Source organism: Hippocampus guttulatus, chromosome 12, assembly GCF_054856545.1.
Source record: "Hippocampus guttulatus isolate MCC_2025c chromosome 12, RoL_Hgut_1.0, whole genome shotgun sequence".
Classification (NCBI taxonomy): Eukaryota; Metazoa; Chordata; class Actinopteri; order Syngnathiformes; family Syngnathidae; genus Hippocampus; species Hippocampus guttulatus.
Window position 1 is genome coordinate 16,500,647 of NC_141272.1, and position 26,687 is coordinate 16,527,333.

The window sequence follows — 26,687 nt, forward strand, 5'->3', positions numbered from 1 at the left end:
GTTTATTGTACTTTACCAGACAAAAACAATATCAAGCGGTGCAATTTAAATATGTAAAACACAGTATAAACATAGCTTAGTTGACTGACATAGCATGAATTATTGTTGACAATGATACCATTTATTTTAGTTTTTCTCATACACTGACATTTTTCATGGGTTTGGAGGCTTAAGGCGGATCCAAGTGCAGAAAAGGACCTGTGACCAGAAATAAATGATTTACTTTCAAAAGACAAACAAGCAAACATGGTGTGTGGATATTAAATCCATCCATACATCCATTTTCTTCTGCTCGCGAGTGTTGTGGGCATGCTAGAGCCTATCCCAGCCATCTTCGGGCAGTAGGGAGGGTACACCCTGAATTAGCTGCCAGCCAATCGTAGGGCACACAGAGCCAAAAAACCATCCACGCTCACAATCGCACAATTTTCATAGTGTCATGCTTGAAGTCTTCGGCAACGATTGCCTCCGCCGTATCCTCCGCCGTCGCCGATCGGACCGGTTCCCTACTGCTGCCCTTCGTGCCTTACCAGCGATTCTCCAGCAACACCGACTCCGTTGGTTCGGACATGTGGCATGCCACCAAGAGGGCGAGCTGATCAACGATGTTCTCCTTCCTGCCCCTTTGCCAACCTGGCGCAAGCGGCGTGGTGGACAAGTCAAGACCTTGGCCGCCACGATGAAAGAAGACCTCGCGTACCTTTCCGGCCCCCAGGTAGTGGGTCTGCGACAGTGGAACCAGGACTGGCTGAGGCTGTCGGTTGACCTGGCACAGGATCGCCGCGCTTGGGCCGCCATGAGCAGAGATGTCGTGCGAGCCAAGGAAAAAGCCGGCTCAATCCACACATGATGAAGGCTGCCGCAAACAAAAAAAAAACAGGGTCATGCAAGGGTTGTTTTTTTTTTTGTGGGGCGGGGGGACCAGAATACCCAGAGAAAACCCACACAGGCACAGAGAGGACATGCAAAGTCCACACAGATAGGCCTGGGATCAAACCCTGCACCTCTGCACTGTGAGGTGGATGTGCTCATCGGATTAAGGATGGAAAAAAAAAATACCAAGAGAAAAGAATGCTCAGCTCCTTTGCGTTGCCACTATCTGTCATGATCGCTCACGACACACATATATGACAGCAGTCCTGTCATATATACCGGTATATAAAATACGAATATTTTAACCAAACAGATTTAGATTTTAATGAAACTTGGCGGCACGGTGGCGACTGGTTAGCATGTCCACCTCACAGTGCAGAGGTGCAGGGTTAGATTCCCAGCCTCCAGCCTTCCTGCATAGAGTTTGCATGTTCTCCCCGTGCCTGCATGATCACTCCTGATCAAAATAAAAGTGTCTTTAATTTAAGAATTGAGGCCTGATCCAGTGGATGGAGCTGCACCCATGGCATGGCCTTGCATGTAAACACGTTACATCAAGTTAGACGAACATATTTCGGTCTGCACTCTATTCAGTGCTATTATCATTTTAGAGGCCAGGTCTGAGAAAAGTTTTGCAGGTGTAGGCACATACTGATATTCTTTGAGTGAAAGAATTAAGTCACATGCCAGCAGAGGTGTACTCAACCACTCATGTGCAATTGCATGCTATTCCTAATCAGCCTTCCTTTCTCAGCCTATCCCATGACTTCTATTCCCTCAAAAAGGGCTAAATGGTTGCACATTCACAGATCAGAGCATATGACTGCCCTTCCTTCAGAAATTACTGCGTGAAACGAGTCATCTGTACACAATGACCTCCCAAAGGTCTCTAGCTTCCTGTCTCATGCCTACTGGTAATTCAATCATCCATAATTATATACAGGCGGTGGACAGCCTGGTGGACCAGTGGTTAACGCGTCGACCTCACAGTGCAGAGGTACCGGGTTCAATTCCAGCTTCGGCCTCCCTGTGTGGCGTTTGCATGTTCTCCCCGAGCCTGCGTGGGTTTTCTCCAGGTACTCCGGTTTCTTCCCACATTCCAAAAACATGCATAGCAAGCTAAATGAACACTCTTAATTGTCCCTAGGTGTGAGTGTGAGCGCGGATGGTTGTCCGTCTCTGTGTGCCCTGCGATTGGCTGGCAACCGATTCAGGGTGTCCCCCGCCTACTGCCCGAAGACAGCTAGGATAGGCTCCAGCACCACCCGCAACCCTTGTGAGGATAAGCGGATCGGAAAATGAATGAATGAATGAATAATTACATACACACAGGGATACTAAAAGGGAGAAACAAGTGTTGGTTTTTGTAAAATTTCTTTTTTTCAGAGAGAGATGGAGGAGCTATAACACAACCCACAATGGGGCCCATCGAGAGAAACACAAAATGACTTCAAGGCTGATTTAGAATGACAGTTTCAGAAAGTTTGTGTTTGTGAACAGCAGAACCGCAAGAGATTTGGGAATCAGGGAAAACAAATTTGGGCACCACCACTTCAGTGCTACAAATTGAAATTATTTTCTAGAGCCTCTGTCAGTGATTTTGTCCTCATATGGGGCCAGTGCATGTGAGGCCTGGAAGCCCAACTACAGATACTGTATACTATTGCTTTATTATTTTAGCCAGCAAATACTGTAAAACAAGAGGCCGCTATAAATCAGCATGATTTTATACCTACTACTACTACTATGACTACTACAAACTGAATTGACCACTACTTTTATACTACTGAGTGAATTTATATAAAACGAGTATAATGCATAATGTATTCCTTTAGTGCATTTTTAACCATAAAATGTTTATTGATGCAGCCAAGGCAAGGGGATGCTAGCGGTGGTAGCAAACCAAAAGAGTTCATTGTGAAACAGCCAGTTTTGCAATAGCACAAACACAAGGTTGTCTTTGAAAGGTTTCTTGGTCACACTAGCAAAAGCTATATGGGAGTGAAAAAAAGGAAAAAGAAAACTGCAGTCTTACTTTGCTGATGCAACAGAAGACAGGCATGCTGCTGGAAGGGTGACATTGATTAGCAGATGCCATGTGGTCGTCTGAAACACAGTTAGCATACCGTTGTCTGCAGAGGATGAGACTCTTAACTTTGTATCAGGTTTGTCATTCAAAACTTAGACTCAGTTTTGTTCATCCATGACAGCAGAAACTGCCTGACATTAAAATAACTGTTAAAATTGGGCACCGTGTCTCATTCGTTTTCATGTTCCTGGAAATCCTAAAAGTATAACTGACATCATATGGATTTCAGATCCAGACATTTTTTTAAACTCCAGAACATTATATTTTATTGTGGGATGAGAGCTGAAATCACTGCACTGTTTTGTAACATCTGCCATTTTGGCACACTAAAACTGAATTCTAAGGGTTTTTGTTGTTGTTGTTGTTGTTTTTCCTGTCCTTTTCTGGAATTTAATGGGTTGCAAAGAATTGCTTCAGATAAATATATATAAATTATTTCTGAGCCAACAACGTAGCATGATTCATCTATCTATCTATCTATCTATCTACATACCTGTCAACTTTTCGGAGCACCAACCTGTATAAACTACCAAAAAAATCCGTATAAAGAGCAAAAAATCCTTATAACATACCAAAGCATTTTATGTCAAAATAACGGCACAGAAAAAAACCCACGAAATGTTCAATTATATTTATTGTAGATCTCCATAATACAATGTCTGGTTAATGTCTAATCATCATTCTACTTAGTGGCATTACTGTGTTCAGAGTTGTATTCCTGCGTTACTTTTTTCACCAACTCCAAATAAAAAAAACGGAAATTTTCAGAATCCGTATGATTTGTGCGATACGGCCATATACGTAAGATTCACCACAAAATCCGTATGAACTATGGCTAAACCGTATGACTTGACAGGTATGTATCTATCTATCTCTAGAGAGAGAGACAGAAAGAGAGAGAAAGAGAAAATACACGCGCACACACACACGCGCGCACACACACACGCACACGCACTAATATGCTTCCGAACAATTTTGTTTTTTCTTTGTGTGTCTAGTCGTTCAACCTGATCAAGGTCATAATGATGACAAAGCTTGAATTAAACCAATTGGTCCCTTCTGAAAAAATACTTGGGCAATTTTGCAATTAAGGTAACGGGATATTTGTTCTCTGCTCTTTACACTTGACGCTGTGAAGGCATCTCATGCACTGCTCACGGCGCTCCACTAGATGGTAGAGTGGGGTTGAAGTTTACGGAGTGCGTTCACCGCTCTCACAAATACAGTAGCCAAATCCTGGTTCGCCCAGCTCAACACCAGACAATGCGAAAAACAACACCGGATATATGCCTTGCAAAATAAAAACTTGTTATTTGTTCCATAGTGGGTCGGTTTCTATTATTTGTTCCTTCGTGGAGCGACTTCTATTTTCTCAGACCAAACAGTTAAATAAAGTCCAGGAAGATCTTTGTTTTGTTTCAAAGACAGAACATATTATAGGGACCTCTGAGATTTTGAGGGGAAAAAAAATCCGGAATGTAATTTAATCCTTCGGTTTGAAACATCATATTAAACACACAATAAAATACGCTTAATTGTCTACCATTTATAAGTAGGAGTATGTTGTATTTGTGTTTACACAATTATCTTTCCCAATTGTGAAATAAATATCCAACATTATAATTTTGATGGATACTTGCATTTCGTTGATGCATAGCCTACTTGAATTCATTGCAGCGAGAACAAAATTTAATTTAAAAAAAATCTAATCTTGAATCCAGATCGATTTCAAATTCTTGAAGTTTAGCACAGCAGAGCAGTCATTCGCAGTTACAGTATACATATTGTGTATTTTACAGTATTGGTGTTTGGTCTACTACGACGCCTAAAAAGCGTGCGGAAAAATTTATCAACAACCTCAAGAATAGCAATAATAATATTATTAATAATAATAATCCTTACATAATCTGTTCATGGAGCGTTTGAACTACTACTACGTTTGAACGCATGAGCCGGAAGTGTAGCGTGAGTTTAACGTTTCAACAGCGACTTCACGCTGATCGTCGTCGTCGTCGGAGAAACCTAGACAGTACAAAGTACTGTCGAGCAGTTCACAGTTTCCGTGTGTGGAAGTAGCCCAGTTTCTGCAGGTAAAAAGCGAATGCCTTCATTTTAAAGAGTGATGTGCAAGCGTTGCAATCGGGCGCGTTTCTACACTGGTCATATTGTTTTTTTGACATTTAAAACGATTGTCATGCGCAACTTATCTGGAGTACTGAATGTGTGGCCGGCCGGCTTCCACGCTCACAGTTAAAAAGAAACACATCAATCGTTCATTTGTTTTATGTGCCGTACACAAAGGTAACTGTGGGGATTACTTGTGCTTTCATTAAGGAGCGTAACGTTTTCTTTTTTTGCTAGCTAGCATTTCGTTGGTTAACAAGCTAACCTTTAACTAGACACGTCAGTGATGCAGTACTGACCCACAGTCTTGCGCATAAACCACATACCTGCAGAGAGATCGTCTCGCGATGTTATCGCACAAAATAGACTTCAAATATTTACTGCGACGTTACTGTACAACGAAAAACCTAACGTTCGAACAGTCCACAAGAGAATTACCATTTTTCAATGGATCCAACTGGTGATATTCTCCTTACCTTACGTCAGGGGTATCAAACTCTTATTTGTCTCAGTCCACATTGTACAGATTCGCTCGAAGTGCTGTTATGACTGTGAAACCATTTACATGATGAATCACCTCCTCATTTTATTACATCTCATTTTTATTACAAAATTCTGAAGTCAAGAAAAATAGTTTCTTCATCGGGTCATGCGAGTGTTAACAGCGAACCGCCAGGCTTCCCGTTCTCTGGACGAGTTGTAACTAGGAGAGTAAATTCCATTTGTGCCTTTGTAGACCTTGGTTAATAAATTCAGATTCTAATTCTTCAACTATTGCTCAAAATGTTACACAACATCTCTTAATATTTATTACATGTGAAAATTTGAATTTTTGGGACATATTTTAGCAAGCTTCATGGAAGTTGACATGCTTGATTTGCTTTTGCTGGCCACATAAAATTAATTTGGCCCCCGGGCTTTGAATTTGACACATGTGCCTTACGGGATAATTATTTCTTTATGGTCTTTTTTTGCAAAATAATTGGAACATGTCAACCCAATACCACTCACAGCCTACAGTATATTTGTCAAATTTGCATGAAATCAATCCCATATATTGTCAGCTTTGATGGGTTAACTACAGTGGCAAACACATTGCAAATGGTAGAATGCTGCAAACAAAGGAATGCTGTGAACACTTCCCTCCTGCTCTTCTATAATACTGTAAAATATATAGACCAGGGTTTTCACGGCCTTGTCAAACTACACAACATTTGTGTCGTTCACGGCAGTCGCGCTGACAAACAACCAGATAAATATCATTCTGTGTTTTGGACTTGGCGAAATGTCACATTACAATCAGTCATCGACCAGACTGCCCAATCATTGCATGCTTCTGTCAAGATTCAATCCATTAGGGCAGGCTCATCAGGGAGGGGGGATAAACACTCGTCAAAGTCATATTGTTTGTTGGAGGAGGCATAATGTGCATGTGCGTTTTCTTTGTTCAGAAAAGGGGGGGGGGAGTATGGACCCATTCCTGGATGGTGGGGAGAAGGCGGTATGGACTGTCGATTCTCCAAAAAGAACTTAAGGTTCTGAATTTTTTTTAATGACACCACATATGCAAATTTTTTGAAAATTTTTGTGTTTGTTATCTTTGTTCTAATGCATTTCAATGGCCGTGAATTATGGATGTGAATTTTTGCTGTTCATGGGCCGGTCTGCTCCTGATTCCCTGTGAATGGTCGGGGTGGACTTTAACAAAAATATACAAGTTGTTTAAATAGGTACATTGCTCCAGCTTCTGATCAAATCGGTGATTGGTTATTCATTATAATAATAATAATAATTATTATTATTATTTGTATTTATTTATTTATATAGCTTTGCACATTTAACAGCCTCTTAAGACACTGTGTGCGTGAGTGTGTATGTATATATATATATATATTTTTTTTAACAATCTCCCTGATTGCTAATCACCCCCCAAATCCTGATCACATAATGCCTAGTAATTTCCAATTGAGCAGTATTCCAAAGTTTTTTCCTCCATGGAAACGTCTAACTCCCAGGTTTTCTGCAATGCTCCATCCATTTTCTAATCTGCTTATCCTCAGGAAGAAATTTCATCTGTGCTGTATGTTACACATACAGTACATTTGACAATAAAGTTTATCCAATCCAATCCAATCATGAGGGTTGCGGGCGTGCTGGAGCCTATCCCAGCCGTCTTCGGGCTGTCGGCGGGGGACACCCTGAACTAGTTGCCAGCCAATCGCAGGGCACACATAGACGAACAACCATTTGCTCTCACACTCACACCTAGGGACAATTTGGAGTGTTCCATTAACCTGCCATGCATGCTTTTGGAATGTGGGAAGGCTGCAGGCGAAATCGAACCTTGCACCTCTGCACTGTGAGGCCAATGGGCTTACCAGTCTACCACTGTGCCGCCCTGTGTTTATACCGTTAAGGTAAAATAACTCTGTTTTGGACATCCTCTGCATGTTGGATGAAGATGTGATGCATCTTCTAGCACCATGTTTGTGTGCACAGTCAGTGAAGGGGGGCTGGTCAGAAGCAGGCATCATTTCATGGTGCTTAAGTGAGACCTGAGCTATATTTAGAACAACTAATGGCAGGGTATTTTTTGGATAGGCCTACATTTACTGGAGTTTTTTCCCCCTCTCCTGTGTCAGCATCATTTCCAACCTTCTATTTTTTTCTCGTGCCGACCATTTTTAGTATGCATGTGTGACTGCTGCAGTTGGCGGAAAATGGAACAAGCCTCCCCAATCCAGTGGAGTCATCAAGTGTAAAAATGAAAGGGTATAATCAAGCTAAAACATACCCAGGGTCCCACATCGTTTTTGTGTGTGTAACGGGGCCACCATGAGCTAAGTTTTGATGGCCCTGTCAGAACTGGGACTGGCCCCTTATTTTTCACAAGACGATGAATTGTCAGGATTATTCATTCAGCGTCTCGTTTTATGACTCACTCAAATCAAGGCAATTGCAATTGCCGGCTCATTCTGTTTTGTCGGTTGGTTTTGTCTGTTATTTTTTCATTTCATTATTATTTAAATTACGGTAAAGAAAATACAATAAAAATATGAGGAAAATATGAGTGGCATTTCTTGTATTGCTTATTCAACTGTATGTTCCCAGACTTCACGTGTTTGGCTGAAGGCTGCATGGCTGACGGACAGGGACGTAGACCAATCACATGACACTATGTTGGCTCGTAACTGCTTCCTCCTCTTAGTGGTGGTGAGTGGAGCAACATTGGCCATCATCAGTTTCAGCGTCCAGTTCTGTAAGTACACTTACTATTTGCGATGGTTGTGTCAACTTGTAGAAAATCAGAGTACATTGTATTCTAGTAAAGAGAAGTACCTTGTGTATTTTCAAAGCCGCGCACCCTCTTATTGCTTTCTTGTTGAAGAGACCCCGTTCATTCCAAAAGATATTCAAGTCCCCTTTAGACATCCTAAAAATACCCACTACTTTGAGAGGATTTCTGGGTGCTCTGCAACACCTGGAGAAGCCGTGGTGGCTCCACCACATCTACTGTGGAATGCCCTTTTGTTCACAATAATAGGTTTTCCACATTAAGTCATTGTTCAGTATTTCCGTTACAGTCGATACTGGGTATTGTATTGACTATTATCCCCTTAAAGCCAAAGTAAATGCAAGGAAACAGCAACTGCATACATTGAGACTCTTGCCACTGTACTAGATAAGAGCTATATGTGTATCGAGCAGACAATATAACCCACAGGATGAAGAAGCAGACAAGTGTGATTTAAAATGTAAAGAATACATGTTGTAGGATATTCCTGAAGAAAATATGCATTTGTTTTTCACTTGTTACAATGTTTTAGGAGTGTCATTTTTAATTAGCTGGTGTAGACAATCTTGTGATTCGGAGAGTGATCCAGGCAGTGGGGCCTGCCAAATCTTTGTGACCTCTGCTTTGGTTTTATCAGGAACGGAGACATTCTCATTTAAGCTCGACTGTCGTCAATGAAATGCAATTGTTTTCTTATTGTGTTAATTGGAATGTTAACACTTTTAACCTGAAAAAGCTAACACATTGTCAGGCAAGCACATGTAATTTTTGAAAATAGATTGTAAGCTACTTTCTGATCTTTTTGCTCGTTGTCATTAATTAGTTGTTTTGCACTTCTCTGGTTTCTTTGGTGCATGCTGCCACCTGCTGTACATATACAATCCATGACATATCGCCGACATTCATCTGACATACTGAATTCTGTATTGTTTACTTCTACTGAAATAATTCATGTGCTTATTGTTTCAGCACAATTAGACTCATTCCTGCTGTGTTTGTGACACTTACAAAATGTAAACAAAAATCCTACATGCTCTTTTGTATGGTCTTGTGGAATTTTGGGAGTGTGTGTATGGCACTATGCTTTATTTGGAATTCATTTGTATCCATAATGTGTTTCAGTCCTTTACAAAAGTCCCTTTGTGTATGTGCCTGGACAGAGCAGTTTCCAAAAGTTTGTTTAACTGACGCAGGCTTGGGTCAATTGGTAGGCGGGGGTGACAAAGTATGGAGCACACACTGGCTGCGGTTCTGAATGGACTGCAGTGTGTGTAGCTGGGCCTCAAGTCTGGGTGCAGTCGACAAAATGGTCTCCGCTGTTGCAGCACGCGTTCTCCTCTCCCTCATCATGGGTACGTTTGGAGATAAAATTCAGATGATAGGATTGTCTAAATTACCTACTGGTAGAATATTGTGCTTTCTATGGAACTGACTTGCTTGAAATTCCTTGAAAACGAAGTTGTGATGTTCTCAAGTCTGTAGTGCAGGTGTATTAGTAAAGAATGTTTTCCTTGTGCAATTTATAGTGGTGCTGTCCTGCTGACACTAATTTTGAGTGTCTCTGCATTTAAAAACATATTAAAATGATATTCTTTCTTGGCTAGCTTGAATGGCTCGAATAGCTCTTATGCCTTTGGGAAACCTTTCTTGACACTGCTGTACATTATCTGGACTACACACATGATGTGAAGACTATGCACAGACAATTATAAAGGTGGCAAGAGTAAGTAATATTTTTATTTGTTGTGATGTTTCCTCCAAAGGCAGAATGTCTCACACGGCATTATTTGTACAAATGCCTCATCTTTTTTGAATGACGTGTTCTTTCTGTGAATTATATCTCAATATTTATATTGCTAAAGAGGAGTGGGGCCAGTTTAGCTTCTTTTGCTTCCGAGTTGGGTCCTTTAGAAAGAGTCTCCCAATTCATACAATGCCTCTGCAACCGAATGGATTTTCTCACAGTGATCACAGGTCATTGGTGTCCAGGCAACTGGCTGGTTGCAGTTGAGGGTTTTAATTTGTTCAGATGTTGCCTTGGGAATAAATCTCAACTCTTCAATGAAACACATATATTTGTTTTTATTTATTTTGCTTCATTTATTGATTTTGGATCACTAAAGGATATTTTGGAGTTTAAATCATCTTCATTTTCACTTTCCTTAATTGTCTCAAATTGATGTGGTCATTCTGTTTTTTTCTTTGTGTGTGCCATGTTTGCAGTCAATTTACTTCCTACGACTCCTCTTGTGGAGGAGAGACCTGTCCAGGCTGCTGATGGAGCTGTTCGGGTGGCCCAGGGCAAGACCAGAAAGCGGGTGTTCCCAGTGCCCCACATTCAGAAACCCAACCCCATATCTGAAGCCTACGGCTACTGCAACACCCCCAGCCCTACTGAACAAGCCTGGGAAGGTGCTCGCTCTGACAGTCTGACAATATATTGGGTTGTGATCAGTGAAAGTAGTCACTTTAGACCATTCACCACTCGCTGAACTCTCTTTTGTTGCCTTTGTTAAGCTTTAGATGAGAAACAATAGTCAATTATCCCTTTGGCGTGCTCAAGTATGGTCTTCTGGAATGTCATACATCTCATATTTTAACTGAGACAACCAGCTCATTGTTTATTCTGCCGTGCGTGCACTCTGCTGCTTCTCCAATGGCATGATTTTATGAAAAGAAATTCCAATAAGGTTACATTTTAGTGGTGGGTGTTTTGAGTTATTTTGTGAGATGCTCCTACCTAAATAAACCTCTACTAAATTGGCGTTTTTGATGATTCTGGGTTATATAAGTTTGTAGAACTGCGGAATTGAATACATCCTTTCCCCCTCCAAAAATTGCAACTTAAAATATGTAAAGATTTACCCCCCTCTCGTAAAGTCATTTTGTTGACGTTTACTATGTGATGTTGATCATCGTCCACTTTCAGGTCACAGTCCAGCAGACTATAAGCTCCTGTCTGTCCATGTGATGATTCGCCATGGCGACCGTTATCCTCTCTACTCCATCCCCAAGACCAAACGGCCAGCCATCAACTGCACCCTGTCCACTAGCAGGTACTCAGCCCTATATTGATTGGCATGCCATCAACAAAATAAAGATGATTGGATTTAATATGACATGACATGTGCAGCTACATAGCTTGGTATTTTTTTTCTTTCCTTTTGCCTTTGTTGTGACTTCGCTTTCAAAGTCTGGCACTGTTAAAAGATGTACAGTATACGGTATCTGCTGATATTGTCTACGTAACTGTAATTATTGAAAAACTAATTTCACGGAACTCTTGTGAAGTACACAGAAAGATGAAGTACCGTAAATTCCGGGCTACAGACTGCACCTGATTAAGAGCCGCATGCTCAGATTTATGAAGAAAAATCAATTTTGTAATTAGATGCGCCGCACCGTACTATAAACCGCTGGCCAATGAGTAGGCGGGGGTTTGCTTCTGCGTCCCTGCCGCCGTGGTGCGGCTCCGGGTGAGGCGGCTGACGCGGTCCCCCCGCTGAACCCCCGCAGAAAAAACCCGCAAAATTTCTTAAGGTTAAAATAATCTCCATATTTTTATGAGCATGATAAATGCATTTGCACAACGAAATTACGCTGAAACACATAAGAGGCCAGACGAAGAGATCTTGATGTGCATTTGCGTAATTACGAGGAGAAATACTGCAGCCCACTAGGCTTTAAGTAGAATAATGGAAATCATATAAATGGGAAAAGATATATGAACTTATTTCTATAGTCACCCGCTTAAAAATGATCATCGTTGGCAGCTTTAGGCCCGATGCTGCGCGGCTCAAAACACAGGTAAAATGTGTTCTCTCGTGGCCGCTTGTTTTCAGTATGACGGGGGGGGGGGTCACCTTTTTTAATTACAGTCCGAGTGAGAGGCAAATCAAATGTCAGAGGATCTTCGTCCATATTTATTATTTCATCTGGGCTGATGGAATTCTCCGCTATCTTTGTTTGTGTGAATGTGCGGAACGAAGCAAGTTTGTCCTCGTAATTGGGAGGGAGCTGCTGACACAACCTCGTGCGTGCCCAAATAGACAGGCTTTTCCGTTTCATGAATCTATAACACCACGACGGCCCACCTTTAAAACCGTTGCTTGTCTTTTTACACTGGCTCAGTTCTTCTTGCTGGAGCCTCCACCTTCGCACCATCGACTCGTCGATGCCAAGATTACGGGCAGCAGCTTGATTTCCTTCTTTAACTGCCAGAGCGATCGCTTTTAGTTGAAAAGCTGCATCATATGCTTTTCATCTGGTACTCTCCATGTTGATCAGGGTTAGAAGAAAGACTGAAATACGGAAGATGTGATTACCTGTAATCATACAATTTCATTGGACCCCTGTGTACTACTCATTCATTTTATTGGTCGACTGTTGCCGGGTAACACATTTTCCCCCCCGCTACGGCAAAAAGAGCGGAAGTTGTGATTCGTCATACAATCTCATTGGACCTCAGTGAAAGACTCATTCATTTTTTTGGTCCATGTTTTTCCCGTGATGGAAAAAAAAATTAAAAAGCCGCTTCATATTACACGCCACAGTGTTGAAAGTGTGGAAAAAAAGTAGCGCCTTGTAATCCGGAATTTACGGTAGTCTTCTTGACGTCACAACTCTTCGCTGCGCGCCGTTTTCAGGGCAGAGTTCCCCATATTGCCAGACGTTGTAGAGCCTTTTGAATGTTTCAAGACCCACAGAATATGTCATCATCAGGTTTTCCAAAAGAAAGAGTAGAATCCTTTTTTTACCAGAAAAAACGTTTTTGTACCTATTTACGTTTTTTTCATAATCAGCAGTAGAATATAAGTTGGTTTCAACAACATCTGTTTCCGACCAACAAACGGCATGGCGTCCGTTATTCATTCCAGTAACTGCCCCCCCCCACCCCACACACAAACACACAAACACTTTTTACTCAGAACCGTGACACATACTCTGTTACAAACATACACACACATACTCTTGAGTGTGAGGCTTCAAAACATCTCCCGACTTCCAAATTGTTGGCATGTGTCTCATTGACAGGACAAGTGGAAATTCGCTGCCTAATTAGGTGATACAATAGAAGTCCGTAGCATTGAATGAGTTAGTAAGCAAAAGAATCACACGAACCAAGAGCAAGGCAAACTCCCTTTGACATAACAACCTTCAGTTGCAATCGCGCTGCTTTGGACTTTGCGTAATGTTTTCCTCGCTATCTTGACATGACCTTTCAAGAAGGTCACACAGACTGTCAGCAGTTTGAGATCTTTGCTTGCAATTCTATTATCAAGTCTATAGTATTCCGTTACTCGACCAAAATCACAACTCATGTCACCCTATTTTTAACTGCATTCTTGGTCCAAAAATGTACACAGTCCACATGCAAAAGTAAGACAAACTTGTTTTTTAAACAATTAAAAAAAAATTATAAATTAGCCTGGCGGCCCGGTAGTCCAGTGGTTAGCACATCGACTTCACAGTGCAGAGGTACCGGGTTCAATTCCAGCTGCGACCTCCCTGTGTGGAGTTTGCATGTTCTCCCCGGGCCTTCGTGGGTTTTCTCGAGGTACTCCGGTTTCCTCCCTCATTCCAAAAACATGCGTGGCAGGCTGATTGAACTCTCTAAAATTGTCCCTAGGTGTGAATGTGAGCGTGGATGGTTGTTTGTCTCTGTGTGCCCTGCGATTGGCTGGCAACCAATTCAGAGTGTCCCCCACCTACTGCCCGAAGACAGCTGGGTGTTTCTAGCACACCTATGCTAGGGATGACATTCCTAACCACCTCACAGGGCCGTTAGTTGGGGGATCGCCGATCTTTGAAATGTTGCTCCTTTAACCCCATGACACATGGTGATCTTGGAGTGATGGCAGGGATTTCTCTTGCCACCGTTTGCTGTTGCCTCACTCAACCCCTTAATACTATGCATACTTAACAGCCCCCCGGCCAGCAGCTGCCTCTCTCTGCCTCCTGTGCCAGCTGAACTGCTTTCCAATGCCCCGTCCATGCGTATTCATTTTTTTCTGGGAGCAAATGAGTTTGAGTAGCCAACCAAGCCCCCTACGACTCACTTCCATGAGACATATGATGGCTTTCCAGCCAGCTGTCAGGTCGGAGTACTTGGCGCTTGTGCTCATGGGCAGCCTCCACGCCCTCCTCCCACAGAACAATAAGCCCCACAAAAATGATCTGTCTTGTCTTCTTCCTGGCTTTGGGCAAGTGCCACCTTACTTCCCTACAACGTAGGCTGGAGGCTCTCATCGATGGAGGCAGTTTTCTTGCGGACCAAACCATGGTGGAGGTTTCACAGACAAGTTAAGGGCTTGTATGTGGCTCAAGACATCGGTCTCCCAATGGCCTCGAAAACTTCGGCCGGCTTTGGAATGGGTTCAACACAGCAGCAACAACAGGAACAGTCCAACAAAGCACAAACACATGCTACAGCTTACAGCTGAAACTGTTGTCTTGTGTCTGACACTGACTCCGGCTGCATTTTTTTGCAAATTCTGTAGGAAGCAGGGCCTATTTAAACAAACAAACAAAAACACCGGGCCAGGTCAGCTTGGAACAGAACTGGCCGTTTGGGAATTTCCCAATTGTCACCTTGGACTTTGAAAGAGTAATTCATGCCTCCGTCACATTCTGGCTGGATGACTGTAATGCACTTTACTTTGGAGTTAGTCAATCCTCCCATAAGTGTCTCCAGTTGGTCCAGAATGCTGCCGCTCGCCTCTTGACTGGCACTCGTAAGAGGTAGCACATAACTCCTACTCTGTCATCCCTTCGCTGGCTCCATATACATTTTGGAGTTCTTTTTAAGATCCTATGATTTGTTTTTGTTTAGTTAATTCCGTTTTTTCACGGCCCTCTGAATAGGGATCGTCGGCCAGCATGGAAGGATCACTCTTTCTGTACTTTTTTGATAGATTTATTGGGACACTTTGCAGCAGAAGTAGATGTAGTAGTAGATGAAACGGAAGTAGTTGCAGTAGCTGTATCAGAAGCAGGTAATAACCTAAAGCACACATAAATGCAGTAAAAAATGAATACATCTATCTTTCTGCATCACGATGTAAATATGTAAATAGAATTTACATTAATTAATAGTTTTATTTTAACAATACATTTAATAAGTACTTTAATCAACCATGATTTCATTATGTATTATTATCGTCATTATTTTAAACATAAGAAACCATACATCACTAACATATCAAGTCGACTCGAATAAAAGAACTACAAGTCTCAAAAGGTCCAACCCGGAAGTGGAGCGCCGGCATGATTAAGCCCAGCTGCAACGCAATGTACTTTGTTCAAACATCAAATTGCAGCTGGACAAACATGACAACTGTGCAAAATGAGTTAAATAAAGACACCACTGTTCTAGACACACTTTGGCCCACGCAGTCTAAATTGCCGATTGCGAACGGTAACTAACTGTGATTGCAAACATAAAGCACAACGGACACAACGCAAAGCAGACAAACAAAGCAACCGATCATGATCGAATCTAAAGCTAACTTTACATACAGTATCTGGTAAAGAAAAGCACACGCGTAGCTTACCATTGGGCCATGCCGACGACGAAGCGAGTGTATTCACTAACGTAACATAATGCGATCCTGTTTTTTAGACGTCGCGCGAACGGTCACCTGTCAGTGGCAGCCCCGCCCCTCTTAAAGTGCCAGGTTAATCCAACAGTTTTCAAATCTTTAAATGGCCTCGCGCCCGCCACTTTACCTCTCTGAGTTTATCTGCCCCTACACACCTGCCCGGCGCCTCAGATCTGCGGACCAGACACTATTAGAGGTACCAAGAAATAAGCGGAGGCTCAGAGGGGATTGAGCCTTTTCCGTTGCTGGTCCCTCTCTTTGGAATGACCTCCCACTGAAGGTTCAGAAAGCCCCCTCACTGCCCATCTTTAAAACTCGTCTCAAAACTCATTTGTATTCTTTGGCATTTGACTCGGCATGACTCAGACTTGATCTTAGTTTTACTGTTTTGTGCTTTCTACCGTCTTCCTTATTATTTTTTTTAAATTGCTGTATATATGATATTCTCTCCATGTACAGCATTTTGTATACAGCGATGGTAGTTTTAAAGTGCTCTATAAATACAGTTGAGTTGAGCTGGTGTTGATGAACCCATTGCTTGTGAAGTATCTGGTCCTCCTCGTATAAAAAATTACAACATATTCATTTTGCTTCACTTCTATGTGCCTTCTAATGCGGTACGCCCTATTTTTGGAAACAGTTTTAAAATATGCCATTCATTGAAGGTGCGCCTTATACAAAACAAAAAATACGGTAATTGCAGTGAATTTGTTGATGCCCTTCGTGAGACAAGCGAATGAGGTGCCTGGTCTTCTACTCACTTCAGACATATGTGCGGTTTTCCGGGTTTTCGTCCAGTGTTAAATGTGAATACTGATTTAACATGCTCATGTCATGCACAATTCAGTTCTGTGGTGGACAAAATACCCTCTTAATCTCACAGCATTGCCGGTCTGCATTATCTGAATTAAACTCCTACTTTTTTTTTTTGTCAGTACTCTAAATGTGCCATTTCCTTCTCAGATATATCCCTCCAACAAAAGACAATTAGACATGAATCTCAATACATTTCAAAATGGAACAATTTGATTTGGTTTGATTTGACACACTTGCATCTTTTAAATTAAAATAACGGTTTTCCGGTTCAAACCGTTTTTTTTGTTACACCCCTAATAATAATAATGACTACAAAAGCGCTTCCTTCAGTGTAATACTTTGGTGTCAAAGTCACAAGAAAGGGTTGCTTTTTCAAGGGTAAGGTCTTGATCCGACCTATGATTACTATGGAAACAGTTGTGTGCACTGCCACAGATGCCCCCTCGGTTGTTTTTGGTCAGATTTGTGCTGCAGCTCCAACAGATTTGTTGAATTGAAGCTTAATCCCCAATCATTTCTCCAAATCAGATCAGCAACTGCTCCTCTTGCTGCCCTCATTCCTGCGTTTTCATTTATCTCATGTGTGTTTGAGCATTCCCGCGAGCACCCGGCTCTGCGTGCGTGTGTGTGTGTGTGTGTGTGTAAATGTAGTCCAATCGCAACTCATTCTGTAATCTTACTGTAAACTCATGTTACCGCCAGCCATTTGCAGGATTGGCACCCAGCAGTGGGTTTTAAGAGACACCTGGTGGTGATTGAGGGGAAAATAATGTTGACTCGCATGCCTTTTTATACGGACAGTGCACAGTGTAAGAGCAATTTTAAATTGTTGAAAATAAACCGTTCAAAATTGATTAATGGTTTATCCATAAACCTATTTTTTTTAAATTTTACAGTTAAATTATGTACATGTAAATGGTTTTATTGTTTTCTGTTTGAATCTTAGAGTGAAGAATTTTTTTCCCAACATTTTCTTCAAAACGTATTCCCATTAGAGTGGTAACAACACATCCTTAAAATTGTCATTGAGGAGAAGTTTACATCGTGTCACTATTGTAAAATGAATATACTTGAATTTTCATAGCCGCTATTTTATTTATGCGGCAATTGGTTTGTGGGCCAGTGTTGCAAGTTACCTTGAAAAAGTCACTTACCGGGTTTTTTGTTCATGAATTTGCCGTGGCCTTCAAAAATGTCATGTGGTGCCATTGTGATTTACCTTAAATTGAATTCATTTCCTTCATGTATTCATCCCTGTATTTTACATGTTCTCTTTTATTTGAAGTGCTTGGTAACAAACATTTGTATTTTTTTTTTCAGTTTTTGTCAGAAATTAAACTTTCGCATTTCCTCTCTCAGATGGACTTTGCAAGCTGATTGTTTCTTTGATTTTGATAAAAATTCTGAAAATGATTACTATTCACCTAAGAAAAGTGCACCAGGGATTCATATTTCAGCAACAGAAATTTGCGATATTATTTTGAAATAAATATCGCACAGGTGTCAAAGTCAAGGCCCGGGAGCCAGATCTGGCCCGCCACATCATTTTATGTGGCCCACGAAAGCAAATATAGAGTGTCAATTTCCATGATGCTTGCATCTGAACCAAAATTTCAAATTGTCATACAGGTATGTAATCCACAATAACGGTCATTATTCTTGATTTCTGATTTTAAAACATATTATTCCTCAATTTGTTGTGTGCTGTGTATGTAATATGTAGAGGTGATTAAACATTTATGTGGTTTCCCAAAATTCATAATGGCCCTCCAAGGCAAATCGTAACCACAATGTGGCCCGTGACAAAAATGAGTTTGACACCCATGTAATATATGGTGTATATTACATATATTACCCCTGTAATATATGGTGTGACTGGTAATAGCAACTGCTATTACCAGTCACACCATATGATGCCTAGTCGCCCCAAATGACAACAATATCCTGAATCCTTTTCCCATACTGCCACCTACTGTACAGGAAGCGCAAAGCGTATCAATGCGTAGTCAATGGAAGCAACCCTGCTTGTGTTCAATTTAGCCCCGTGAACAAACACCCAAGAGAGTCATGAAAATGCCATAATAAAACACGTTGATGGTGGCTGTTAACAGCTGCCTGTGTATCCACGCAGCGTGTATGTAACCTCCCAACATGGCTGCGGTAGGAAAAAAAAAAGACCTCCCACAATGCCGTGCTCTGAGATGCATGCAACCGACCTATTGAAAACTGAAGCACTCACTCTCACACACATAGACAGTATATTCAATGCAGTCCTCTCTAAGGAATGCCCTCAAACAAACACACGATACAGGCGGGGGCGTATTTCTGTCAGCTATCAGCAAAAAGGGTGTCCAAAAGTGATGGAAAACCACATATGGACTGTATGTCCCTGACTATCGCTGTGATGATCAATGACTTGCGCCTCATGATACTCACTTCAATAGTCTGGAGGCAATTGTCTGCTGCCGCCCTCCCTGAAGATAGAAAGTCTACACTTGAAGGTTTTGGCACAAATGAATGTCTTTGTAAAGTAATTTTCATGAGACGGCTCCATGAGATCTGATCACTCGAAATAGCAGCCATTATTGAGTAACGCTTTACTTACTGACATATTACCAGCATCACTGTTGTGAGCAACAGATATTATTGACACCTTCAGAAAGACATTGGTGGAGGAATGTGGATAATATCGTAATTGTTGTTGTCAGTGTTGTCGAACGGAGTCAATCTGAAACTGAGCCCTGTATTATCTTCCCTAGGAATCCCTCACATCCTCTGCTGAGATCCTTCATAAGTCACATGGGCAAGGGAAACCTTGGGCACTGGGAGTCCCCATTGGCATCTCTCCCTCGCTTCCCCAATCACAATACTTGTGAGATGGGAGAGCTCACACAAACCGGTAGGCAATATGACATGTTCTGTAACTCCAGGGACTTTGACAGCTCCTTCAAGAAATTGGGTGATCATTGCAAATGTTGTTTTAAATACCTTAAATACGATTGGCTGGCAACATGTTCAGGGTGTACGCCGCCTACTGCTAGGATTGGCCCCAGCATGCCTGCCACCCTCGTGAGGATAAGCGGATTAGAAAATGCATGGTTTTATATACTACGATATTTTTGTGTGTGATTTGATGTAAGCTCCATGTTACAGAGAAACCTAAAATTTTGCAAATGCTCTGTTTAATCCCTGTGGAAAATTTCCAATGTTAATGTTTGACAGATTTTCATAGCCCTGGCTCTGTAAATGAATCCGCTTGTGATAGGAAATTGTCATGGTTTGATGCATTTCCTTGTTACTTGACATGTAAGCCTTCAATATGTATGCTTCACTTCAGGTGTGGTGCAGCACCTACGAAATGGGAAACTCCTCCAGCAAGCCTACCGGCCTCACAGTCTTGTCCCCTCTGACTGGTCACCTCAACAGGTATGGGTGGAGACGACAGGGAAGAGCCGCACACTTCAGAGTGCACTGGCTTTTTTCTATGGCTTCCTCCCAGAGTTCAACTGGAAGAAGCTGACCGTACATCACCAGGGGAGTACGTTGTTCTGCGGCTCTGCCTGCGATTGTCCTGCCAGGAACCGATACCTTGAGGAGGAGCAGAAGAGACAATACCGGCTCAGAGTGGCCGATGCGGAACTAGAAAGAACTTACGCCGACATGGCACGCACGTTAGGTATTCCAACACGTAACCTCCGGGCCGCAAACCCAATAGACTCTCTGCTGTGCCACTTGTGCCACGGCCTTTCTTTCCCATGCGTTTCCAGGAAAGACGGTAGCACAGGCGAGTGTCTAACAATGCCACAGTTTGCTGCCATACGTCGACAACAGCTCGATGACGAAAAGGATCGCAGAAGAGTGGGACTGTATCGTAAATATGCAGTCCTGGCAATGTACCCCTACCTCAACCGAACCGCCACCAAAATGGAACGAGTGGCCAAGGCCGCCACAGGTAGCCGGCCGCCAAGAGCGGGAGGCGAAGAGATATTCACGCTCTCGTCTGCTCATGACGTAACCGTGGCACCTTTGCTGAGTGCCCTGGGACTGGAGGAGGCCAGGTTTCCACCTTTTGCAGCAAGATTGGTATTTGAATTGTGGAAAAGCACCTCAGCGTTTCAGGGACAAAAGGAGCCGAAGCTTGGCAAAGGCGGGAGGCCAAAAACAAGAGATGGCGGATGTTTTATCAGGGTATTTTACAATGGAGAGGATGTAACGTATGATACCACGTTCTGTCGCTCTCTTGACCGTCATTCCAGTCAGCCTCTCTGCCCTCTGAAAAAGTTCCTTTCTTTTGTCAGGAGAGACATCTTCAGTGTTGTCAATGCTACTTCCTACCAGCAGGCCTGTTATAGTCGTACAGGTTAACACAGGGTCAACCATCATGAATGGGTTGGTGGCTATGCAACCTATCTTTCTTGGTGTCTGGTTTTGTTCTTTTACTTTTAATGATGAATGGGATAGCAACGTTTTTTTTATGTTGTTTTGGGGGCGCACAGACATAATTCCATTTACTAAAAAAATAAAACCCAAGAAACAAAAGGCTAACATTCCAGAGAACAAACACATCTACCACTGCAGTCGATGAAATATTTGTAAAACCTGATATTGTTTACATTACATCAAACTGACAACGATCTGCCTTTTTAGCAAGGGCATTTTTATGAAGCTCCTGTTTTTATAGGAAGAGTGAGGCCGGGCTCTTGAGTTATTTTAGCAATAAAATTCTTCTGAATTCTCTCACAGGCATACTGGTAAAACATGGTTCAAGAGAATGGATGTAGCACTAAGACACTTTATTCTTCCAGTCCAGATATGGAACCAGAAAGGAAATAGTAATTTTTAAACATTTTAAAATGCTTGAAAAAAAGACAACACTAAAGACTGATATTGTATGCTGGATGAAACATTTCTAGAATTTGTGTTCGCTTGTGTTTGTGTGCAGTTTTTGTTTTCTTATTAAATCTTTTTCAAAGGTTTGGGCAAGTTTGCAGTTTAGAAAATACACTTTTTGACATTCATGTTAAAACATGACCTGACAAGAGAATATTATTAAAATCGGCATTGGAAAACATCTGTGGCCCTTATGCCTCTCATTTTACTTTTAATTATTGTTTAAAACCGTGACGCACAACTGGCGTGCTATAAAACACCACATCTTGACAAGATGTGACTATAAAGACAGAGGAAGAAAGCGGGGAATTTTGTCAATCATTTGCCATGCATGCATCCGCACAGAGACCGTTAAGTCACCTTTTTTTGTGTTTTCAATTTATTATTCAAGTTCCTCGTTTGTACTCGTACACCTGGAAGGAGTATGTCAGATTGCGTGACCCTACAATTACAAACGAATTGATTCTGTTGAGATTTATTTTATACGTTCATTGACGAATACAGAGATCCACACATGAATTCAAGTGAAAATGAATCCGAATGACAGACCGTGTCCACATTTTTCAGTGGTCGCGTCTGTAGAATAAAATAACTCTTATTTAATTTTAAATCATTTGCCATTTGTTTGCATCCCCCATTATAGCTGAATTTATTTTAAACGGAGCTACCAGTAGATGGCACTAGTGTTCCATATTAGTCCAAATACATCTGCTACCGTCAGTTCTCGAATTTGTGTTTTCAATGGTGCTTGCAGGACCCCAAAACACATATTTGCATTTATATAAACGAGTATAACTCTTTCTTTATTAACAGTACATAACTCATAATGGTTGTTTCTGTAGCGAGTGTAGCAGTGAGAATTTCTTTCGGAATCCATATCAGAAGTGTATTGACTCAGTGGACTTCGTAGCACTACACGACAGAGCATGGAATTGACGTTATTACTTGCTATAAGACCAACATCTTTGCGTATATTTGTATTTTCATTTGACCAAAGGTACACAGGAGTGAAATGGCTGATGAACTGAGACACTTCTGAATTTAAAAAAAAGGCAGGGGGGGGGGGGGGGGGGTTATTTAATTAAAAGGCAAATATCCTAATTCAGACCCAAAACGATCTCCCAGGCCATTTCACGTGTTGTTCTCTGATGTCAGGATTGTTAATGGGTTGTTAATGATAGTTCTCTGACGGACTCGACTTACTCCACTGTTATCCTGGCCTCTCCCTCCAGGCTTAGAGTCCTCTCTACCGCACTTCTGACATCATTCTGCCAGAGTGAGGTCGAACTGCATCATTCCACCACTCCTTGCTTAATCTTTGATGTTCTCTGTGTTTGGCTGTGTCTGCGTTTTGCTCTTCTGTTTGTTTAGCCCCAAATCCATGTAAACATGAATCAGCTCGGCAGCAAAACCACAAATACAAATGTCCAAACACATGCAGCAGCACTGCAGTGATTGGGAAAAATACTCTGGCTAGGCAGAATGTTTTCTTAATTGCAGGACATTTTAGCGCTATCCAATATGAGAGCTGTGTCAAATATTCTGCTTTTAAAAAGATGATAATACAATACAATACAATACATGCTGATTTATATAGATGCTCGGTTTGCAGTGACACTGCCAGAGGGCTATTCATTGAACAGCATTAGTGTAGTTGTGGTTGTGCCTCTGATATTTTAGGTGGCTCATTCAATCAGGTAACCAAAATAGTCGTCATACTTTTCAGCCTGATACAAAATAACATTAACAAACAGGTTCAAAAGTTTAAAGATAACTCTCTGGTTTTGGGGTAAGGGAGCCAGGCGAGGCAAGCATACTAATGCTTCTGTTGAACGAACTCCAAGTGGTTTCGACGTTCAATGTTCCGCTATAATTCACAATCAATGCGGAGCCTTATTTGGTTTTAGGTTATATTACAGTTTACAATATGTCATTGAGACTTCATTCCAATCCAATGTTGCAATTCATTTTCATGTCAGCAACATTTGCTTTGTTCAAAATCTATTTTTTTTAGGGAGATTGGAAATTGCACAGTGGAAGTAGATGCTGTTATGTAAAAATCACATCTTCTTGAGCTTGCACTCAAGTTTTCATTAAGCAAGCAAGATTTAAAACTATTAAGACTGGAAAGCCAGGTAAAGCAATCTTCTCGGCACGTAACGGTGAGGTGGCACAGGAGGCAGTGTGTGTAAAGCTGGGGGTCAGCTAATTGGGGTCCGCTATGTGTGTATGTCCTGTCCGTCAGTGTCTAGACTCTGCTGCTGGTGTGTTTTTGCAGATGTGAGGCTTTATTAAGCCCTTCACTTGAGGAAACAACCAGGTCACCGTCAACGTGTGTGTTGGTGTGCATCTGCACTCACAGGTCACAATATTAGATACACCTACGCATCCACATAGAGCCAATAAAAGGGCTGTATATAAAATAAAAGTTTTATTTGACAGAGCTAATTGCTGGTTGTTTGTGGGGTAGCGCTGCACTGTATTGTAAGGTGGTTACTTTATTTACGGTAGCTCCATGAGAGCGGCACAATATGTGGAACATTTTCGGTATACTGACATGTTGTCCTACTGTAAGCTATGGCCACAGTAGTATATATTTAGTTGCATTTATATCCCAAATATAAGCCCAAATCACAAAACTGGGTCTTGCATTTTTCTTTCTCAAGACTTTTTATATTTGTTTAACTGTATTATTGTGCGCACATTTACCTGTGTCACTAATTTGTGAGTTTATTGTAGATGGTTAAAATAATCAGGATTTATGAGTCTCTCTGGCCATAAGTGGTGGGCCAGAGAATTCATCACACGTATCTACGTGTGATGAATTATCTCCCATCAGGGTATATCTCCCATCAGGGTATACAGTATCTACTGTATAGGCAGCCACACTAATTGAGTTTTGGACATTACTGTCATTCATCTGTGTAGTGCTTAGTCAGTCCGCGATTATGCTTCACGCTTTTTTTAGGAGTAAAGTATTTGTCTTTTTGAGTTGGTGTTTGTGAAACAGCTCATCAAATCGAAATGAGTCAGGAACTTTCTTACCATTCCACAGGGAAAGCAAGATGGACAGATGAATCAAACCCATGCATATGCCAAAGGCAATGAGGTGACAGAGATGCATACAAATGTGCAGAAAAATCAAACTAGAAGTGAGATGGGACGAAAGTGAAGGGGAATAAAATTGTGTGGAAAATAGGTCAGGACTGGCTGCCAAACACATACACGCAGTGTGCTCCCACCAGAGTGAGATTCTGACTATACTGCATACTGTTCAAGAAAACAAAAGTCAAGGGGAAGACACAAGAAATGGTGCAGAAGGAAAAAGCAATGTGGACGGAGGGAAATCAAAACAGTTCATTGCACACATGCCACCTAATTGCGAGTTTGTCATTGTGATGACTCAAATCAAGTTTTTTTTGAGAGCATCAATTAACCTAGGAAGAAGAAAATATTTTGCATTCACCAATTCTCTGGTGCAACTCTAAATAGTTATCTACAAAATTATTATGAATACACCTCTGCATAACATTGCATCCACATTAATATATAAAAAAAACAGGCATTTAAATTTACTTAACAATAACTTTATGAAGTCTCTCTCTGCCTTTCTTTTCATCAGTGTTCACTAATTTTCCATGCTGTCTCTTAAGAATTAGTTCACTGCACTTCATAGCTACGGTTCAGTGCTGTGTGCACGCATGATCTGATCAAAAAAACTCCAGAAAACAAACAAAAAAACCCCCGATACTTTAGAGCTTATAATCCCTGCGGACACCACTGACACCTACTGTAGTGGATGTGCAATTACACTTTATTCTAGTACGGCAAAAAAAAGGAATAAAAAATGTCCGTGGTCACAGCACGATTTGACAATGACTGCTTTAACCTTCTCCACCAGACTTCCCAATTTCCATGGAAAAAATTCCAACAACTTACAGTTAAGGAGATATAAATAAAAATTCATTATTTTCTTCTTCTGATTATTATTATTATTATTTTTGTGTTGTTGAATTTGTATATCAGGTTTTATAATCATCATCATCATCTTTAGAAATATTTATGAAGGATCAGCAGCTTCAGCATAGGTGGATTTTTTTCCGATGACGTCATACACTGCATGGGAAATTCGTATTACGTGAGCTTTGATAGGTTAGACTTAAAAGAAAGAAAGAAACCTGATGTGCTGGACCAAAATTACAGACATTTTTAAATCAGTGTCCAAAGCATGTTTAGGGACACTAAAAGCCATCTCAGATTAAAAATTGTTGCTGACCAGTGTAATTTGTCAGAGGAAGGCATGACTATTGAATGAGCAATGATTAGCTCATTCAATAAACTGAATCGGGGGCGGCCCGGTGGTCTAGTGGTCAGTGCGTTGACCTCACAGTGCAGAGGTGCTGGTGGAACGCCCGCGGTCAATTCCAGCTCCGGCTTCCCTGTGTGGAGTTTGCATGTTCTTCACGGGCCTGCGTGGGTTTTCACCGAGTACTCCGGTTTCCTCCCACATTCCAAAAACATGCATGGCAGGCTGATTGAACACTCTAAATTGTCCCTAGATGTGAGTATGAGAACGGATGGTTGTTTGTCTCTGTGTGCCCTGTGATTGGCTGGCAACCAGTCCAGGGTGTCCCCCGCCTACTGCCTGAAGACAGCTGGGATAGGCTCCAGCACCCCTCGCAATCCTTGTAAGGATAAGCAGATCGGAAAATGGATGGATGAATAAACGGAATTGGCATTGATTTATTATTTATTTTTTTAACTTCATAGTTGCACCGTTGCTGAAGGTTGCTAGTGACTTGGATTTTGGCTTGCAACACAAAGTAGAATTTGCCAAGTCTCAACTCCTCAAAAACGCATACATAGGGGCACTTGTCAATCAAGTTACCGCCGTGCATTACTGTTAAGGAGTTTTTTGGGCTCCTGAATATTCTTGTCATCACTGTCATCACAAAGTGACACTGTATCTACACTGAAAAAAAACCTTTGGTTCCATTGG

At 41.6% G+C, this 26,687-nt stretch overlaps 1 protein-coding gene and 1 long non-coding RNA gene across 4 annotated transcripts; one reads left to right on the forward strand and one right to left on the reverse strand.

The window, feature by feature from the left end:
• Window positions 1–735: 735 nt before the first annotated feature.
• Window positions 736–5,647, reverse strand: LOC147197657 (uncharacterized). The gene is made up of 3 exons (XR_015102499.1): window positions 5,563–5,647; window positions 2,909–2,979; window positions 736–856 (listed from the first exon to the last, which is right to left on the reverse strand). It is a non-coding gene; the product is annotated as an uncharacterized LOC147197657 (long non-coding RNA).
• On the forward strand, window positions 4,947–21,869 carry pxylp1 (2-phosphoxylose phosphatase 1). 3 transcript variants are annotated; one of them, XM_086125822.1, is made up of 7 exons: window positions 4,980–5,052; window positions 6,538–6,621; window positions 8,198–8,345; window positions 10,605–10,793; window positions 11,311–11,437; window positions 19,558–19,697; window positions 20,136–21,869. In XM_086125822.1, the coding sequence occupies exons 2-7, from the start codon at window positions 6,571–6,573 to the stop codon at window positions 21,161–21,163; spliced, it is 1,683 nt and encodes a 560-aa protein (XP_085981948.1). In that variant the 5' UTR covers window positions 4,980–5,052; window positions 6,538–6,570; the 3' UTR covers window positions 21,164–21,869. The 3 variants fall into 3 exon arrangements, with proteins under 3 accessions (XP_085981951.1, XP_085981948.1, XP_085981950.1); XM_086125825.1 differs by lacking the exon at window positions 6,538–6,621 and having other exon boundaries at window positions 4,947–5,052; XM_086125824.1 differs by lacking the exons at window positions 4,980–5,052; window positions 6,538–6,621; window positions 8,198–8,345 and adding an exon at window positions 8,384–9,733.
• The last annotated feature ends 4,818 nt before the right edge of the window (window positions 21,870–26,687 follow it).

What these genes read in the sequence shown, in the direction of transcription:
- pxylp1 (XM_086125822.1), top strand. Translation starts at nt 6,571, where the DNA reads ATGGTGGGGAGAAGGCGGTATGGACTGTCGATTCTCCAAAAAGAACTT. An exon ending in TACTGAACAAGCCTGGGAAG is followed by an intron (nt 10,794 to 11,310) that starts GTGCTCGCTCTG and finishes GTCCACTTTCAG; the next exon opens with GTCACAGTCCAGCAGACTAT. An exon ending in GGGAGAGCTCACACAAACCG is followed by an intron (nt 19,698 to 20,135) that starts GTAGGCAATATG and finishes GCTTCACTTCAG; the next exon opens with GTGTGGTGCAGCACCTACGA.